Genomic DNA, 16,978 nt, shown 5'->3' on the forward strand with positions numbered 1-16,978 from the left:
CTGATTCAGCCTGGAGACACATTAGAAATAAAACACAACCTATTGTGTGGCTCTGTGCTACCACAAAAAGCTGCTCCGGTGTTTTTGTGACAGGCCAGCATGAAGTCAGAAGGCAGCGTCACAGTGATGGTGCACGGGATTAAGCATCTAAACACAGACTCATTAGGCGTTTTCTTTTTCTGCCTTTTAAATTGATATCACTCCCAGCATCAGGGCTCATTCCCCGCCAGGGCAGTGGAAAAAATAACACTGAAAACCAGACACATGCAGGGTTGTGCAGTAATGACTTCCATTCATCTGCACAGCTTTTACCAAAACCTATTTCTACCAAAATTCTCTCCCTGGACTCTATTTGTCTATGTGTTTTCTAGGACCAAATTTGGGCAGAGTGGTTGGTGTTCCTGCCTTACAGCTAAAGAAAAATCACTGGTTTGATCCCCAGAACCTGGTGGTGACCTATATGGAGTTTACATATTAGTTTTGTTGTTGTCTGTAAACTGGCCATAGGTATGAATGGGAGTGTGTATGGTTGTTTGTTTCAATATATGCTCCAAACACCCCCCCCCCCTTCCTCCCTCCCTCTGTCAACACCAAGAAGTGTCAGACGGTATGAATGAAGGAATGTGAATCCTTACTTCGACCACAGCTGTGGTTAGGGTCTTCTGCCTCAGTACGACCAGGTCCCAGTCTTTGTTACGGCTCCTGTTACTGTCACGCTGCTCCTCCCGTGTCTGGAGGTAAAAGGAATGCATTTTAAACACATAATACTTTTAGAATGTTAATCACAGAAATATATTTGGCACCTCTCTGGGATTATAGAACCGCAGGGGAGAAGGCAGTAAACAAGACATTTAGTCCAGGAAAACAGAGACAGGCAGATGAGCCGCATTTGGAGCGTTGCTTATCAGTTTTTTTTTTTTTTGGAGACGGCTGTGCAGCCTGTATGCAGCCCACTCCTCTCTTCTGCAGTTCTTTTGTGCTAGCAAACTATAATTTAGTTGTACACGACAGTACTATGATTAATATGCAGCTGCGAGACACAAATAACATCACACCCCCCACAAAAACACACAGGCAGTACATTCAATCTAGATACATAACTGACAGGTTGATGCGAAGTTTTGAAAATCTACATATATATGCAGGGGGGGACATATTTGGTAATCAAATTATCAACACAAGCAGAGTTCTTGGAATAATGAAAATGTACTTTGTAGTCACCTCACAGCCTTCGGAGAGTAGAAAAAATGACTGATGCATGGATGTATTGATTCTTAATCCAGAACTGGCAGTGGGCTGGAGGTTAAAGAAGCTTTGCAGCTGGAATCCTGCCAGTCACCCTTACTCCATTTTTACTGGTAAATTGGATTCAGCTCTGGAACACAGGGATGAGTAAGGAATGGCAGTTAGGGGCTGTAATTTAACAGCAATCGTTGTCACCTTGCCCTTGAGCAAAGCATTTCTCTGTCTGTACTTGACAACCTCTCCAACTCAAGTCAAATCTACTAGATGTGGGTGAGATTAAATGGCCACAATTCATGTATGAATCTTTTTTTAACGAGTATCAATTAGTGGTCTGCGGGCTGAGTACAGCCAGCCGAACCGTCCAATCAGGCACAAGACTGGATTCCAAAATTGTGAGGATCAAATATTGTGCATTCACCACCTTTAAAGCAACTGAAAAAACAAATACTCAAGACTCGTATAACCATCACTAATCCTCCAAAAGGCCTGTCCAGAAAATATTTGGCCCTCTGACCAATACAGTTGGGGACCCTGGTCCATGTTTAATAACAGCAATAACAACATCTTCATTTAGCCTCCTCCTCTCCCCTCTCCCTCGCAGGGATGGCTACAGAAGTATGGCTACCTTCCTCGCACACAACCAGGAATGTCTGTCCTGCGCTCGGCGCAAACCATGCACTCAGCCATCGCTGCCATGCAACGGGTCTATGGTCTCAATGTCACAGGGACGCTGGATGAGCAGACCAAAGAGTGAGTATGCACATGTGCCGCAGGCAAGCTCCTGTCAACCACTAACTGCAGGTCCACACACACACACAACCACACACACACACCTTCAGCAGGCTGCTGATGTTACATTAATGCAAATGGTCCACTCCTGCATTTAGAATGCAGAGAGAAGGGCCATCAATATTTCAGAGTATTGGCGATGAACAGAAAACACAGATGTTCTTCTCCCACACTCTCTTCCATTTTTATGCAAACCTTTAATGAAGCAACCACGGGTGACGGTGTTAACACTTTTCCTTCTTCTCATTTTGCATGATGGTGCAGTGATATCACGCTGAGGTGAGAATAATGTTTCCCCTTTGTGTCAAGTGTTTTGTGCTGTGGTATTTTTGATGTGTTGTGAATGAAAAAAAAAAGAGAAAAAAAAAAAACATGAATGGCACCCAGGCAGCGATAACTGCTGAGTGTACTAGTACAACACGTACCTTTTGATGATCAAATATCTGAGATGTGATGTGAATACTGATCACTCCTTAAAACCCCATGGTGGGATGTGATTTTTTTAGTGTAGTCAACTTAACCTTTCCTCTATTCACAGAGTGACTTTGCATTAATTGTGTGCTTTTGTCCGATAGAGTTCTTTCTCACTGTTCGTTTTCCTTCACATGGCTCGGACATTACAACTTATAAATGTGAAATAACACGATTCACATGTTCGCATGAAAAACATCAAACATAGTGAAAGTACTATAAGCTCGTCTTTTTGTTTAAAGATGACAGTATTAAAATCAATAAGATCTATCTAAATATGCCGATAGAAAAAAAATATGTTTTTAGTTTAATTACTTGTTATTATATAATAAATATGCCGATAGAAAAAAAAATGTTTTTAGTTTAATTACTTGTTATTACAAATATTACTGATTAAACTCTGATGAAAAAATAACTAACAACTGAAGCTTTTCTAAGCTCTCCTCTCCTCTCCTCTCCTCTCTTCTCTTTTCTCCTCCTTTTAGTTGGATGCAGAAGCCTCGCTGTGGAGTTCCAGACAAGTTTAAAGGTTCTTCCAGGTCAAGGACTCGTAGATATGCGTTGACAGGACAGAAGTGGCAGCGTAATCACATCACCTACAGGTGAGACCACTGTGGAAACAGCTGTCGTTGACTTCGCTCGACCCAACGTTGTGTCACTGAAAACGTTTTAATTTCCGTGCGGCTGTTTTCCTTCCTCCTTCCTTAAACACCTGGGATCCCATGCCCTGTGTTGTCATAGAGACTGCACAGTTACGTCACAAATGCGGGGGCACATGCACAAAAATAAAGTCGTATTCACACATTCAGAAACACATAAATTAACACATTAATGTATCAGTGTGAGCTATGACTGTCTTTGGTTTCCAGTCTTTTAATAGTTGGCGCCTTGAAAAAGTGATTTGTTTTAAAGACCATATTCTTTCATATAAATATTTTAAAAAATGCCAGCTTCATTTTACCGAGATTGTTTCCTACTTTATCCTCAGCCTGCAGTGTGACATATTCAAACTCTCATCTTATTATTCCTGATTGAGCTCCACTTGTTTACATGTAGGTTTGGAAAAAAAAGGATAAGGATGTTTTGGGCACATCCGCAAATTGACAGGTTACGGAAATAATACACAATAACGCTGTCAAATAATTCCAATCCTTTTCTTCTCTCTTCAAATTTGAATAGTGAAGCCACCTCTTTTAATAGCATGCCAATCAGAGCTGAGCCGCGGCTGCTGCCGACTGCACTTTATTCATGAAAACAAGTGAAGAGTGAGAGAGAAGATTTTTCTTTCCACCATCTGCCGGAGACTGATAACGACTTCTGTGTTAAAAAGTTCAGCGAGAGCTGCCGGGCTTGAAATTGTTGTGTCAAGTGCAACTTGTTTAAAGTCCTTCGTTATAGAATGTAAAAAATGTTCACTTTAAATTAATGGAACAACAAAGTTCGTGGTCTTCAATGTTTTGCACCATTTGCAGCCAGCTCACTGTAATACAGCAGCGCTGCATCAGCCATCCATACAACGCTATTAATTTGGTTAATCTGATTTTTCCTTCCCACAGCATAAAAAATGTCACACCAAAGGTGGGCGCCCGGGAGACACATGATGCCATTAGGCGGGCGTTTGATGTCTGGCAGGGTGTGACTCCGTTACGCTTCGAGGCCGTGCCGTACAGCGCCCTGGAGACTGGCAGACGTGATGTGGACATCACCATAATCTTTGCTTCAGGTTTTCATGGCGACAGCTCGCCCTTTGACGGGGAGGGAGGTTTTCTGGCTCACGCATACTTCCCTGGTCCCGGCATAGGAGGGGACACGCATTTTGACTCAGACGAGCCCTGGACCCTCGGGAACCCGAACCATGACGGTAAGACAAGAATTATAGATGTAAATCATTTGAAATTCCATGGCACGGTGTAGAATGTTGTCTGCAGGGATGCTGCCCTCTGCCTGTGTGGGGTTCTTTATATATATATATATATATATATATATTGCAAAATTCAAATTTACCACAAAATGGCTTCACTACTGCTACATTATAGAATGGAGTTTTGACAAAGCAACTTCTATTTTTGTAACAAAACATTGTCCAATTCCTTTCATGGTGATTATAAGACATAAAACGTATGTAAATGAAGAAGTCGTTGATCACACATACATACAGTACAGTAACGTGCCACACCTGGCCATTAATAAAGCAGAACTAGAAAGGCTATAAGGAAGGGCATTGTTAGAAACACAAGTAGAAAGAAAATAGAGCAAGGGAAGACAAAGAGCGCAAACGTGTTCGAGACCAAATGCTGACAGGGTCGTAAATTGTCTGGGGAAAAAAAGCGAAGAGAGCTTAAAGAGAAACTGACAAAATACCAGTCAGAAAAGATAAGATTGAATGTAAAGCCAGCGATGAAAAGCAGATGGCCGTGCTGGAGGGCAGCAGAGCTGGTGTGTCTCAGCGCGGCGTAGGAGGGATGCTCATTCAACAACATCAACAATAACAGAAGCGGAGATGTTTTTGATGCTCTGTATAGATGCATCACTCCATCTGTCAGGACGCTGATGCTGATTTACTGCACAATGGCCTTGTCTGATGACAGAATAAAAGGCCCTGCTATCTTTGTGTGCTGCCATGTGGTTATGGCTGTTCTGCTGCATCTTATTGTTGTGTTTCAAAAGACCTGATATACAGTGTCTATATATGTGTCGTACCGTTGGCTGAACGTCATTAAAAATAGGCCAGATTTGCTTATGTAACAGTTCATGTGCGGAGCTATGCATTAATTAAACATTATGTTACTTTGTGTTTTGCAATGTAATGTTAAACTTACCATACATTCATATGTTTATTGCATATATTGGTCTTCTTGATGTATTTTCTGGTGGTTCAGCATTTTACATTGTTTTGTGCTGTGTGTATGCAGTATATATGTATATATATATATATATAGTATATGTATATATATATATATAGTATATACGTGGCTGCATCGACTGGATATTAGGCTGTGTTTTCAGAACACAACAGTGATGACACTTTGAGGGTATTTTAACAGCTGCAATGTTGAAGCACAAGACTACAATAATTAAAATGGAAAATTAACTCTGTAGCTTTAAAGTACATACTGTCTGTTTTGGGCAGTGGCTCTTTGCAAACACTTCCTCTGATTTTACTCACCTTCCTACACCAGACACTGGTACATTTGTTCTATTAGTTATTTTATTTTTATTTTTTTAATCAAAAAGCTGAGGAAAAAGCAACGCTTACTCACTTATTGTGATTGTCACCTTCTGTTATTTGGTGCCAGACATCAATGCATGACTGAAAAATCATAGTAAATTGCTGCAGTCATTGCAAAAAAAAATTAAACATTGTTGATTCCTCAGGAAGACATAGTCAGTAAAAATAATAACTGAGGATAACTGACATAAAAACTGAGGAGAAACATTTTTATTCTACAGTATGTGTTATTTGGTTGCACAATCCTGTGTAATATTGACCCAAAGTAGGAATATGGTGTGTGTTCTCCATCCATTAGCTGCCTCCTTATACACTTTATGTTCTTAAACTGCCTGGACTGTTGTTTTGACTTCCCCGGTGTATTTTTTTTTTTTTAGTGTTGTGGCCAATTGTTATCCACATACATGGCTGGGACTTTCTAAGTTCACATGTCTAGAGACTGGTGCAGCCATTAATGGAATTTCACAGCAGTGTAATAGTGTACATATCATTCTGACATGAGCACTAATGGTAACTGTGTCCAGTCACCTGGGAGTCCTGATGGGACCTTTCTACTGGACTGAAAGGTTGTTGTGTTAGGTAAAGAGGGAGGGGACGGTGAAACCTATTAGCTGCTGACTGATGGCCAGCGGTGCGTCGTCGCTGCAATGCTGGCAGGTGTGTTTATCATACTGTAAAGGACAACAATCTCCGGGGGACGGCTCCTGTCAGACGCGGTTCATAAATGGTGCATTTATTTTTGAATCAGGCTAACGGCACAAGGTCCTAGCCTGATATAGACACGGGCCGTTGTCACTGGTGTCATACTGTGTGTGCATGTACATTAAGGTTTGATGATGGTATTTGTATGTGCAGTTTCTAAGTCCGTGGTCTGAGGGCTGCTTGTGGCCAGAAAAGTTCTTATATTTGGCCTTTGACAATAGATGACAATAATAATTTGATTTAGATTTTTTTTTTTAATATTTAAATACTTTCGTTGATTATTCAAGATTTTAAAACATTTTTTACTAGCTGATTTATATATAACAAAAACAATGTATTTGTGTACTTGCTGATACCTCCTACGTCACTGATACTTCTGGGTTTCCATGAAAATATAATGTACTGGAAGGCAGTGTTAGTGTATATTCCAGGCGGTGTAGCGCTGTGGGAAATAGGGTGCGGCGTGTATGAGCTGAACCCAAACCACAGCGAGGACACCAAGCAGAGAAATGCTTACAGTCAGTTTTATTTTCTTCTCATTAACAGATGGCTATTTCAGGCCAAACGGAAACAAATCGTTCTGTATGAAACAGAAAGTCTTTACGCTGACGCTGGTGTCACATTAGAAAGTATCAATTCAAATAAGGATAAAATAACACAGACAGATGAACAGAGAGCGAACGTTACACCAAAACACCACATTTTAATGGAACTATCACTGTCACCGATGCTGTGTAGCACTATTTCAATGAACAAATGAACACACACACAATGCTAGCTGAACAAATCTGGCCTCGGTCCTGTCTCTTGTTGACCCACTAGACTCTTGTAGTAAAACGCTGGGCCACAGCTGGTTGTGGTGAAAAGATATTTTGAGTATCGGGGATAAAATACCAACGTAACCCACTGCAGGTATTTGGGCTGTAGTTTTAAACAAGATCCAAGAAAGTCTTCTAATCTTCACCAGTCAGACTCACAGATTTATGTTCAAACTAAATGCACATTATGGTGACAAATGATGCAGCTAAAAAACAATGCACTTTTATAAAAATCAAATTAAGTGTTGAGCACTTTGATATTTATATAGCCATATTTTATCAGTTAAACAACTAGTGAGCTATGTAGATAAATGCCTCCTTTTTTTAAAGATGGATTTGGACAACATTTTAATAAAGAATGGACCTTTACAGCCCAAACAAGCATGTATTCAGTCTCATGTCAGCTCTATTTGTTTTTCTTTGTCTTGCAGGTAATGACCTGTTCTTGGTTGCGGTACACGAATTGGGCCATGCCCTCGGTTTGGAGCACTCTAACGACCCCACTGCCATCATGGCTCCATTCTACCAGTACATGGACACAGAGAACTTCAAACTACCTCACGACGATCTGCAGGGCATCCAGAAAATCTATGGTAATTTTGATTTGGTCCTATTTTATATAAGAACAGAAGAGCGGGGCTGATAAATAAACACAACAATTCACGTTGGACCACATTCTTACACCCTTGTCTAAAGCTTTTTGTTTTAAAGTTAGGGGAAAAGAAAATATTTCCATGTTTCATTTATCAATCTAACAAATCAAAAACGAAGGCTTACCTTTGTGTTGGTGTAGATTTCCATCCTGACAGGAAGGGGCAGGAAAAAAGATGTTTTCACACCTTTTGCTGTGAAGCAAAATAGCAAAATTAATTCCTTTAAAAAGCTGCACAAAAAAGGTTTCAATGTAACTTCCTGAGAGTCATGTGACAATTCAAGGCCTTAGAATTAGTTAGTGCATTTCAAGTGATGGCTTGTGGATAATTGACAGGCCAAAAATGGCATTGTTGCCTAAAGGCAACACAGAACCAGGCAGGATTTGTACCAGATAAATAAAAGTTCACCACATGCCTTTGGCAATTTTTAAAAATATAAATTTGTGTTTTCTCAGCTACGGATTAGAAATAAGTTGTTCTGGGTAAAAGCAATCATTTTTATCCTCTTTTCACACCAATGTAACCATTGTCTTAGGTCCACCAGACAGAGCCCCGCAGCCCACCAGGCCTCCACCCACCGTCCCACCACCTCGTTTTCCCCCTCCATCAGACCCCAGGAAACATGACCGTCACGCCAGACCACATCGCCCGCCGCAGGGGTCCAAACCCTCCAACCCCAACTCCAAACCCAGCATCTGTGACGGAGGCTTCAACACCTTGGCCATCCTCCGACAGGAGCTCTTCGTCTTCAAGGTACAATAGATAATGAGGTGATGATGATGATGATGATGACGATGATGATGATGACGACGATGACAATGATGATGCTTTCTCCAACAGGACCAATGGTTCTGGAGGGTGCGTGATAACTCAGTAGTCCCCGGCTACCCCATGCAGATCAATTACTTCTGGAAAGGGTTACCTCCAAAAATCGATGCCGTTTATGAAAACAGCGAAGGAAAATTTGTCTTTTTTAAAGGTAATATTTCATTTCATTTATGTCACTGTTGTACTATGTCCCTGCAGCATTGTTTTATTCAGAGGTTTCCTTTGATGGAAAACTCTGGAGCACAGAGACGATATAATCTGTAATACAACCTATATACATTTTGCAGTATTATTTTTCCTGACACATGAGGCATTTTGCAGAAGAAGAAGAAAAAAAAATCACAGAAATCACACAGTACAGCATTGTATATTTTTCTTGGAAAACACACATCAGAAATAAAGTAGGTGTGAAGTCTTCTGAGATGAGGTGATATATTTCTTAACCATTTTTTATTACATTATAGTGGGCGACATTCAGGCTATTTTCAGTACGGTAACAGAACGGGTTCTCGTCTGGTACAAACATCCGTCCATCAGGCATATTAACATGACATCTGTCACTTGGAGGAATCAGAGCCTCGTGCTTCATTTATTCACTCACTCACAAGGACTTGTGTGTGTGTGTGTGTGTCTTTCTGTTTACTTCTCAGCTGCACTACAGCCACTCTCCCCACTGCTTCAGGCACTTGTGATCAATCTGAAATAAAAAGACAACAATTAATGAAAAAACTCACTGGTGTTTTTACCTCTGAGCGTCATCTTACTGTAACACAGTCAACACACCTGACCTCTGTGATCACATGAATAAAAATAACCCTCCAGGTGAAATAATAAAATATAGGAGGTTTGAATAAGCTGAGAGCCAGCCATGCTTACTCGAGATTTTCTTTTTTATATTGAGGTCATTTTTATGCTAATCTCTCTGTCCCTAATGTCGTTGTGTGTATATTTAAGGAAACCGTTTCTGGGTCTTCAAGGACACAACTCTTCAGCCTTCCTACCCTCAGGATATCTCACTGTTTGGGAGTGGAATGCCCACTCAGAGCATCGAGACTGCTCTCTGGTGGGAGGATGTGGCCAAAACCTATTTCTTTAAAGGAGACAGGTCTGTAAAAAAAAATATTATTACCACTGTGAGAAAGACTGACGATGAAGGAGAGTAATCACACAGAGTAAATAAAAATGTGCCACTGCAGATACTGCAGTACTGACTGAGTATGAGCAAAAGTCTCGACTTGATGCTGACAAACATGCAGTAGCATTTACTTTCGCCACAGTGTGGGGCTGTAGCATTGAAAGTATTGGCTCAGATGGATGGTTTTAGTCTGCTGCTTCAATGCATTTAACCTGATTTACTGACCAGAGTAAAAAAAGGTATAAACAATAAATGTTACAGAGCGAAGACCAGATTTAAAAACCCTGAAAGGTGAGGTCTAGAGTCAGGTCATGATCCAAGCATTTCTAGTCTGACTAATCTTCATTTTTAGGGATTTTACTCAAATTGCATCATATTCTATTAAACCAGACTCATATCCCATGGTTATTGCCAATGCAAAATAAAGTCGTGATCACTTCATACTCAGTCATTCAGTTATTCGTGACTGTGAGGTTTTTTTTTCGACGCATATTTTATTTCGCCAGACGCCCTTGCCAATCTGTCGTTAAGATCCTTTTTTATTAGCGTCACTAACTTCTCAAACAGCTGACGAGTGCTGCTTGTTGACATGCAGCTCATTGTGACCCAGTGTTCCAGCACCATTTGTTATGGAGATCATGTGATGTAAGACTCAAAGTCATTTTCTGTCATATGTTCATAATGAATTATTCATAGCTTGGTGTATGTGGGGTGTTTTTTTTACCTGCAGTTGAAAGTGGAGTCATTCCAAAAAAAAACAAAAAAAACAAAAAACAGCCAAATAAGCCAATCTGTTGTTTATCTGTGCAGCGAAAAAGTTACAGGTTTGACAGCGCATCAGTGTGACTCACATGTTTGTTCAGCTGTCAGGATTAATCACATCCTGAGAGGTCACACAGCTCTCAGTACTAAAGCCCCACTAACTGCCTGCTGGTCATGCAGCAACCCAGTAACCTGCTGGCTATTATGACAAACCTGACATTTGAACGTTGACTAATTTGGTTTCCAGGCTTAATTTTCCAACATTAAAATCTTAAATGAGGGCGGAAAGAAGCATGCTCATGTGTGTCATTAAAAAAATAAAGATAATTCTGTGTGACACAGCGTGCATGAATGACAATTTTCCCCGGACTTGAGGTTCTTATCATTTTCAACACATGTCCAGATGACTTGTTAAGAGTACTGTATGAAAAATAAATATCTTAAAGACAACTTAAAAAATGAGGTTAGTAAGTTCATTCATCAGGTCAGTAGAGGGTAGTGTTATTGCAATATAATAGAATAAGTCTTGCTGCGGCTAAAGCTTAGCGTCTAGCAGTGCATCACTAATGTAAACCTGTGTTTCTCCCTGCTCTGTCGTAGATACTGGAGGTACAATGAGGACATGAGGGCCATGGACCCAGGTTACCCCAAACCCATCAAAATCTGGACCGGAGTCTCCGCAGGGGGCTTTTGTGGACAAGGCTAACGGTACGTTCATTAAATGGTTAATTTGTGAAACTAAAGATGATAATGAGCTGAACATCATCACATGTTCAGTCTGCCACTCACTTCACAAAGGAAAGAAAATGGCAGAAAACCACATGACAGCATTGTTAAGGTAGCAAGTTAAGGCATAAAGATTGAACGTCAGTCTGTTGTCACAGCATGACAGGACGTGGCTGTGACAAAAGCTGATTCACAAGCAATTCTAAATAAAAACAACACAAATTTGAAAAAATAGTCCCTAAAGTACATTCACATATATTCTTCAGATATAAAAATAAAATTAAGGTGCATTTACGGCTGATGGCTTCGGCAGTGAGTACTACCTTTAAATGAATGCATTAATGCAGAAATAAAATATCAATATAATATGTTCAACCCCCCAAAAAAAATCCATGCAAATGTTGTGTGCAACACAGAAAACCTTTGAAAATATCACACGTCACGTTAAATATCAACACGTAAATGTATGTTTATGTGTAACGTTCTCTGCTCTGATCCTCCTGCACAGGGTTTACTTACTTTTATAAGGGGAAGGAGTACTGGAAGTTCAACAACCAGCTGCTCCGTGTGGAGCCGGGTTACCCCAGATCCATCCTGAGGGACTTCATGGGTTGTGATGGCCTGCCCGCAGACCCAGACTGGGACTGGAGCCCTCCAGTGGCAGAAGAGCGCCACTATGACAATGGCGATGCGGATGTTGTCATCAAACTGGACAGCGCTGGGGGCACAGAGAAAGCAGTGGCCATAGCCATTCCGTGTGTTCTGGCGCTGTGCATGATGGTCCTCCTCTACACTGTTTTCCAGTTCAGGAGGAAGAGCACAAAGCGCCACATACTGTACTGCAAGCGCTCCATGCAGGAGTGGGTCTAAGCGATCGTTGTACAGACAGAGATGTGAAGCTCTCATCAAGTTCTGGTTATTGCTTGAAGCCCTAAGCACTGTAAAGGCTACAGTCCATGTGGATTGCCATGTTGGCAGATTTTAAAATTGCTCGTCCTAATAATGTGCAAGCTGCGAGGAAGCAAAATGGTCAGCAGGAGTCGAGTGAAGACACTGAGGGAGCCACATCTCTTATGTGCAGCCAATATGTATGTATCTGCTTTTCTCTGTATCTGGGAATGAACTCAATTAAATGAGACAGAGCTAAGCTCCTGTACGAGGGACCTTTGTCTTTCCCTGTCTCTGCACGTCTCTTAAAAAAAGCCCCTTGCATTCACTTCAGTGGACAATTTAGATAAAAGCTTCTAACTTTAATGTTTCTTAACTCAATCATCCCGAGCTGTGCTTTTTATTTTCAGACTCTAAATGTTCCCTGTAAGAGATTATTCATTGTGTGGAGGACTAATACACAAACCAAATACGACCTTTTCTTCCAAAGAGGATAACTGCTCAGTGGGGATCGTTTCTTTTTTTTTTTTTTTTTCTTTCTCGGTGGGACAAATCTTGTGGCATCGTACTGGCATTTTTCCGTTCGTGTTCGTCCCATCTGCTCTGTAATCTGTGGGAATAAAAGAAAAAAAGAAAAATCAGTTAGTGAGTGAGTAAGAGCTCACTACTCAAGACTGTTGTGGCAGTCTGTCTCCAAACGGAGGCCAAAATCCTCTCTGCAATATCAAGGAGACGGCCTTAATCACAGATTGCTTACGTTTTTTGTTGTTGTTGTTGTTTGTTTTTTTCTCACTTCTTCTCTCTTTGTTGCTCTGGTTATTGAGAACTGATGGAGAAAAAGATCGGAAAATGTCAAGTGTTTGAAGAAAGGCATTGATTTGTTGCCATATTGCAATGTCAGGCTGTAGGGACTTTTCAATGCACTATGGAAACATGGCTTTTGACAATGTGCTGACGTGTGCAGAGTAAGGTGTGGTCATCAGAATTATTAACTGCCTTACAGAGGTCAAGATGAGACAGAGGGCAAAGGTGAGTTTGTGTGTGTGTGCGTGTGTGTGTGTGCCTGCTGATATTAGGATGTGAGGACCGGCTCTGGCTAATATAATTTGAGGACATTTTGAGACACCTAGCTTTAATGGTCGGTCAAATCTGGCCTAAGGTCACGGCTGAGGTCAGATTTATAGTTAGTCTCAGATATTTATTTGGTTTGGTCCAAGGTATGAGGGGACAGAGGGACTGCTTTATGTCCGCAGTATGACAAAAGTATCACAAAAAAATATAGTGTCTCGATGTGTGTGTGTGTGTGTGTGTGTGTGAAACAGTCATGACTAAACCACTAAGATCCTACTTTTGGGTTTTTACTGTCCAATTTGAACTTTTGAAAAAAATGTTACATTTTATTTCCGTTATTTTAAAATGGATCAACGTGTGCATTTATACTTTCATATTTTTACATTTTTACACAATGGTTTTGGACAGATTGTTTTGTTTAGTTTTTCCATTTTTATTTTTGAACTGTAATGTTGCAGATACAGTAGGTGTTGATAAAAAAAAGAATCATAATGAGTTAAAAAAACTAAAAAAAGCTGTGTGAATTTTGGACAGGACTGACTTAAGCCCTGTTACTGAACTAACACACTAAAAACTCCATTATGTTACATAAATAATGTACTAATAAGAGTTATTAGAGTTACTCTAACATTACCAGTATTTAGAAGCGTATCAGAAATCAGAAATAGCGAGACGTGTTTTAGTTCTGCATTTATATCATATCAAACATATTACATATATGACAGCGTATGTTTTCACTGGACAAAAATATCAGGTAGTAGTTGTGAACGATATCTGATGTGAAATAGAGAAAAAAAAACTGAACAGAAGCTTTTTCTTTCTTCCTTGTCATGTTTTATGAATGCACAACGCAGTCTAGATCTGGATCAAATAGACTGCATCATCATGATGCTGATGCTTTTGATCGCCTGTCGCAGATGGGAGTTTTTCAGGTGATCAGTCGTTCAGCTTTTAGAACTTGTTTAATATTTGTGCTCTACGTTTGCGTTTCTCTTTTGAATGAACTGGCCAATAGGATGAGCCGTCAGTCTGGACATGTCCTTTAAATCTTCCATCAACTCTGACTCGATGCTATCTTGTACCATAGCAGAGAAGCCTTTTGGGTTTTTTAAATATACATTTTCCCCCGTTGTATGATTATTTTGTACATTATTTGTAGAAATGTTTAAAGTTATCAAGGGCGATGCATGTCATTATTTAACAGTCTTTCTTTAAAAAAACAAAACAAAAACCGAGGACCATGGCTCATTTTGGGAATATTGTACCGAAAACTGGATTCACCTCATATGAACTGTGGGAAATCACTAGCTTCCAGTGTGTTCTGATCGTTTTGTTTCTTAAGAAGTAAGAATGTGTCCACACAGGAGGTAAAAGGGAAGAGATAGAAACCGGTGCACATCACTTGGCTAAGAATAATCCAAGGTCCCTGTGATATCGAAAAGACATCTGGGTCAGTGATGAAGGTTTGTAGTGAGCGTCTCATGGCTCCTGAGATGTTTAGATAATGAGGAGCGACGAGTCTGACTGTATTTATTGCTGTGTTTTTGCCCATAAAGGAACTGGAAATATATAGTTGGTTTAAACTGTGGTGCTTTTTTTGTACTGCTACCAGGTTTTTCCTCCTCTTTCTGTTCTGGCCTTGACTACAACTGAACCATCAGATGTATGGGAGTCTCGCCTTTATACTTCAATCATCAAATATCAAACAATTCAGATTTGGACTCGGTGCAGTAGGTGGGGAGTCTTAATAATTCGACCGATTTCTGTTTCTCTACAGATCTGTAGAGTTTTCTAAATTGGACCTTGGTACAGGCTAAGAAGAATTAGGGCTAACGTTTGACATCTTTAACAGAGGTTATGTCAATGGGGCTGATCAGAGACCGGTCGAGAAAATGATGCAGGAAAAAAAGATTTGGTTGGATCACGCGCTGACGCAACGCACACTCGAAGGTGGAGGAGAATTAAACAACAAACGATATGTACTGTACATAACAGAGTGTATACTGTTTGCTTGGGAGAAATGTGTTTTTATTTCAGCCGTCTCATGGAAAAAGAAAGTACTGTGTATTGTAAATAAAACAAGTGCATAACGACAGTGTCCTGTTCTATGTTCCAACATGTGTGTGTTTCAGAGAATGATTCAGTTTCTCTTTGAATATCACTGGAGGTCAGACCACGCACATGTAAACACAAGATCACGCACATCCCCGTGCCCATTTTAATAACCGGTGATAAAGGGATGAGCCGGATGTGATTCTCCACAGTGGGAGAGCAATGAACCTAACCATTAATAAAATATATTTATTAGGACTGGCAATCACAAGGTAGAGGTAGAGAAATTACAATTATTAACTTTGGTTTGCCAGTTAAAAAAATGATTGTAATTTAACATGTTAGTTGATAGATTAAATTTAAATTCCTATTAATTAAAATTCCAAAACATGACCAAGACAAAAAGAAATTCTGTGTAGTGTACAGCTGCTGGATCAGAGAGATAAAGAACATCAGCGTAATCTCTAAAATTCTGCATTTGCCCTTATTTTAGTTTCATTCATATCTTTTAGTTTTTTGTATAATTGTGTATTTTTTTGTTGTTTTAAATGCATTGTCTAAGTGTTTTGATTTAGGTCAGCTGTTTATTGGTTACAGTGAACACATGATGGAAAATCGATATAGATGAAATGATCTTTCATGAATGATGTCTGATTATCTTGTGTTTATCCTGTGCATGAGACAAACTGATATCATCACGTGAATATGAAAGATACTCTTGTAAACTCGATACATTTTTTAAGTAGCGCTTTTCAATTTAAAATTAAAGCTGCATTTATAAATATATATTTAACATTCATGACCTGAGCTATTTGATGTTAAGCAAAACGATGAAGAAAAAGAAAAAGATCAGATAATCCCTTAACTGTTACATCCTCTGTGAAAATCTGAATTAGTGCCACAGCAAAACCATTGTGATTTTTTCCTGCTTGGTTTTGAATTTACTTAATGAAGCGTGTCAAATCAGGGAAACACCATCACTCCAACACCACAAGACCACAGAGTCATGCTCTGAATCCAAATCAAATCAATTTCAAGCTACGTCTCCACAGCCACAGGTCCAGTCTGTGGTTGTGTATAAAAAGGAGCTCCACCTCAGCCTCAGTACAGATCTTTGGCTCTAAGACCTGCATCACTGTCAACCATGAACTCTCTGCTGTTGGCCTCTGTTCTCCTCACAGGACTCTTCGGATCCTACTCTGCAGTCCCTGTCCCCCCCGGTCCTGGACCTGTTCCTCCTGTTTACCATCCTTTCTGCAGAACAATGTGGTGAGTTTGGTAACTGAGTCTGTCTGTCTGTCTGTGTCTCAGTTTTGAAAACTTTAATTCCAATTTCCTTTTTTTTCTCTTTTGTCACAGGCTCTTTCCATCAACTTGCGTTGAGATCAGCACCACCATTGTGAAGCAGATTCAAGCTTTCAACCCCATGAATGGCTGTGACCAGTGTCAGTACAGGGTAAGAACAGCTCAACTGTAGGCAGTTCATACAAAGCCATATTAAAGTCATTAAGAACAAAAACCATAATGTTCTTTGCCATTACTGCCTCTTTTTTCTAGCTGGTGTCAGTCACCCCTCGATCCATCAAGGCAAACCACACTTCTGTTGACA

General features: G+C 40.1%; 2 protein-coding genes and 1 long non-coding RNA gene across 3 annotated transcripts in view; 1 reads left to right on the plus strand and 2 right to left on the minus strand.

Annotated features, from left to right (window-relative positions):
• The window catches only part of mmp16b (matrix metallopeptidase 16b (membrane-inserted)), a 15,764-nt gene extending 759 nt beyond the window's left edge, over positions 1 to 15,005 (plus strand). The window contains 10 exon segments of the mRNA XM_008334404.2: positions 1,847 to 1,995; positions 2,991 to 3,107; positions 4,062 to 4,366; positions 7,686 to 7,847; positions 8,443 to 8,660; positions 8,748 to 8,886; positions 9,690 to 9,840; positions 11,233 to 11,298; positions 11,300 to 11,340; positions 11,867 to 15,005. Of these exon segments, the coding sequence (XP_008332626.1) occupies positions 1,847 to 1,995; positions 2,991 to 3,107; positions 4,062 to 4,366; positions 7,686 to 7,847; positions 8,443 to 8,660; positions 8,748 to 8,886; positions 9,690 to 9,840; positions 11,233 to 11,298; positions 11,300 to 11,340; positions 11,867 to 12,228 (1,710 nt within the window). The 3' untranslated portion in view covers positions 12,229 to 15,005.
• LOC112488733 (uncharacterized) lies at positions 9,084 to 12,015 on the minus strand. The gene is made up of 2 exons (XR_003053112.1): positions 11,878 to 12,015; positions 9,084 to 9,432 (listed from the first exon to the last, which is right to left on the minus strand). It is a non-coding gene; the product is annotated as an uncharacterized LOC112488733 (long non-coding RNA).
• Positions 12,761 to 16,978, minus strand: part of LOC112488732 (uncharacterized) — a 14,427-nt gene continuing 10,209 nt past the window's right edge. The window contains exons 9-10 of the mRNA XM_025066353.1: positions 13,004 to 13,072; positions 12,761 to 12,856 (exon numbers count right to left, since the gene is read on the minus strand). The gene's annotated coding sequence lies outside the window, so the exon portion shown is untranslated. The remainder of the gene's footprint in view (positions 12,857 to 13,003; positions 13,073 to 16,978) is intronic.

Source organism: Cynoglossus semilaevis, chromosome 20 (assembly GCF_000523025.1).
Source record: "Cynoglossus semilaevis isolate Cse_v1.0 chromosome 20, Cse_v1.0, whole genome shotgun sequence".
NCBI lineage: Eukaryota > Metazoa > Chordata > Actinopteri > Pleuronectiformes > Cynoglossidae > Cynoglossus > Cynoglossus semilaevis.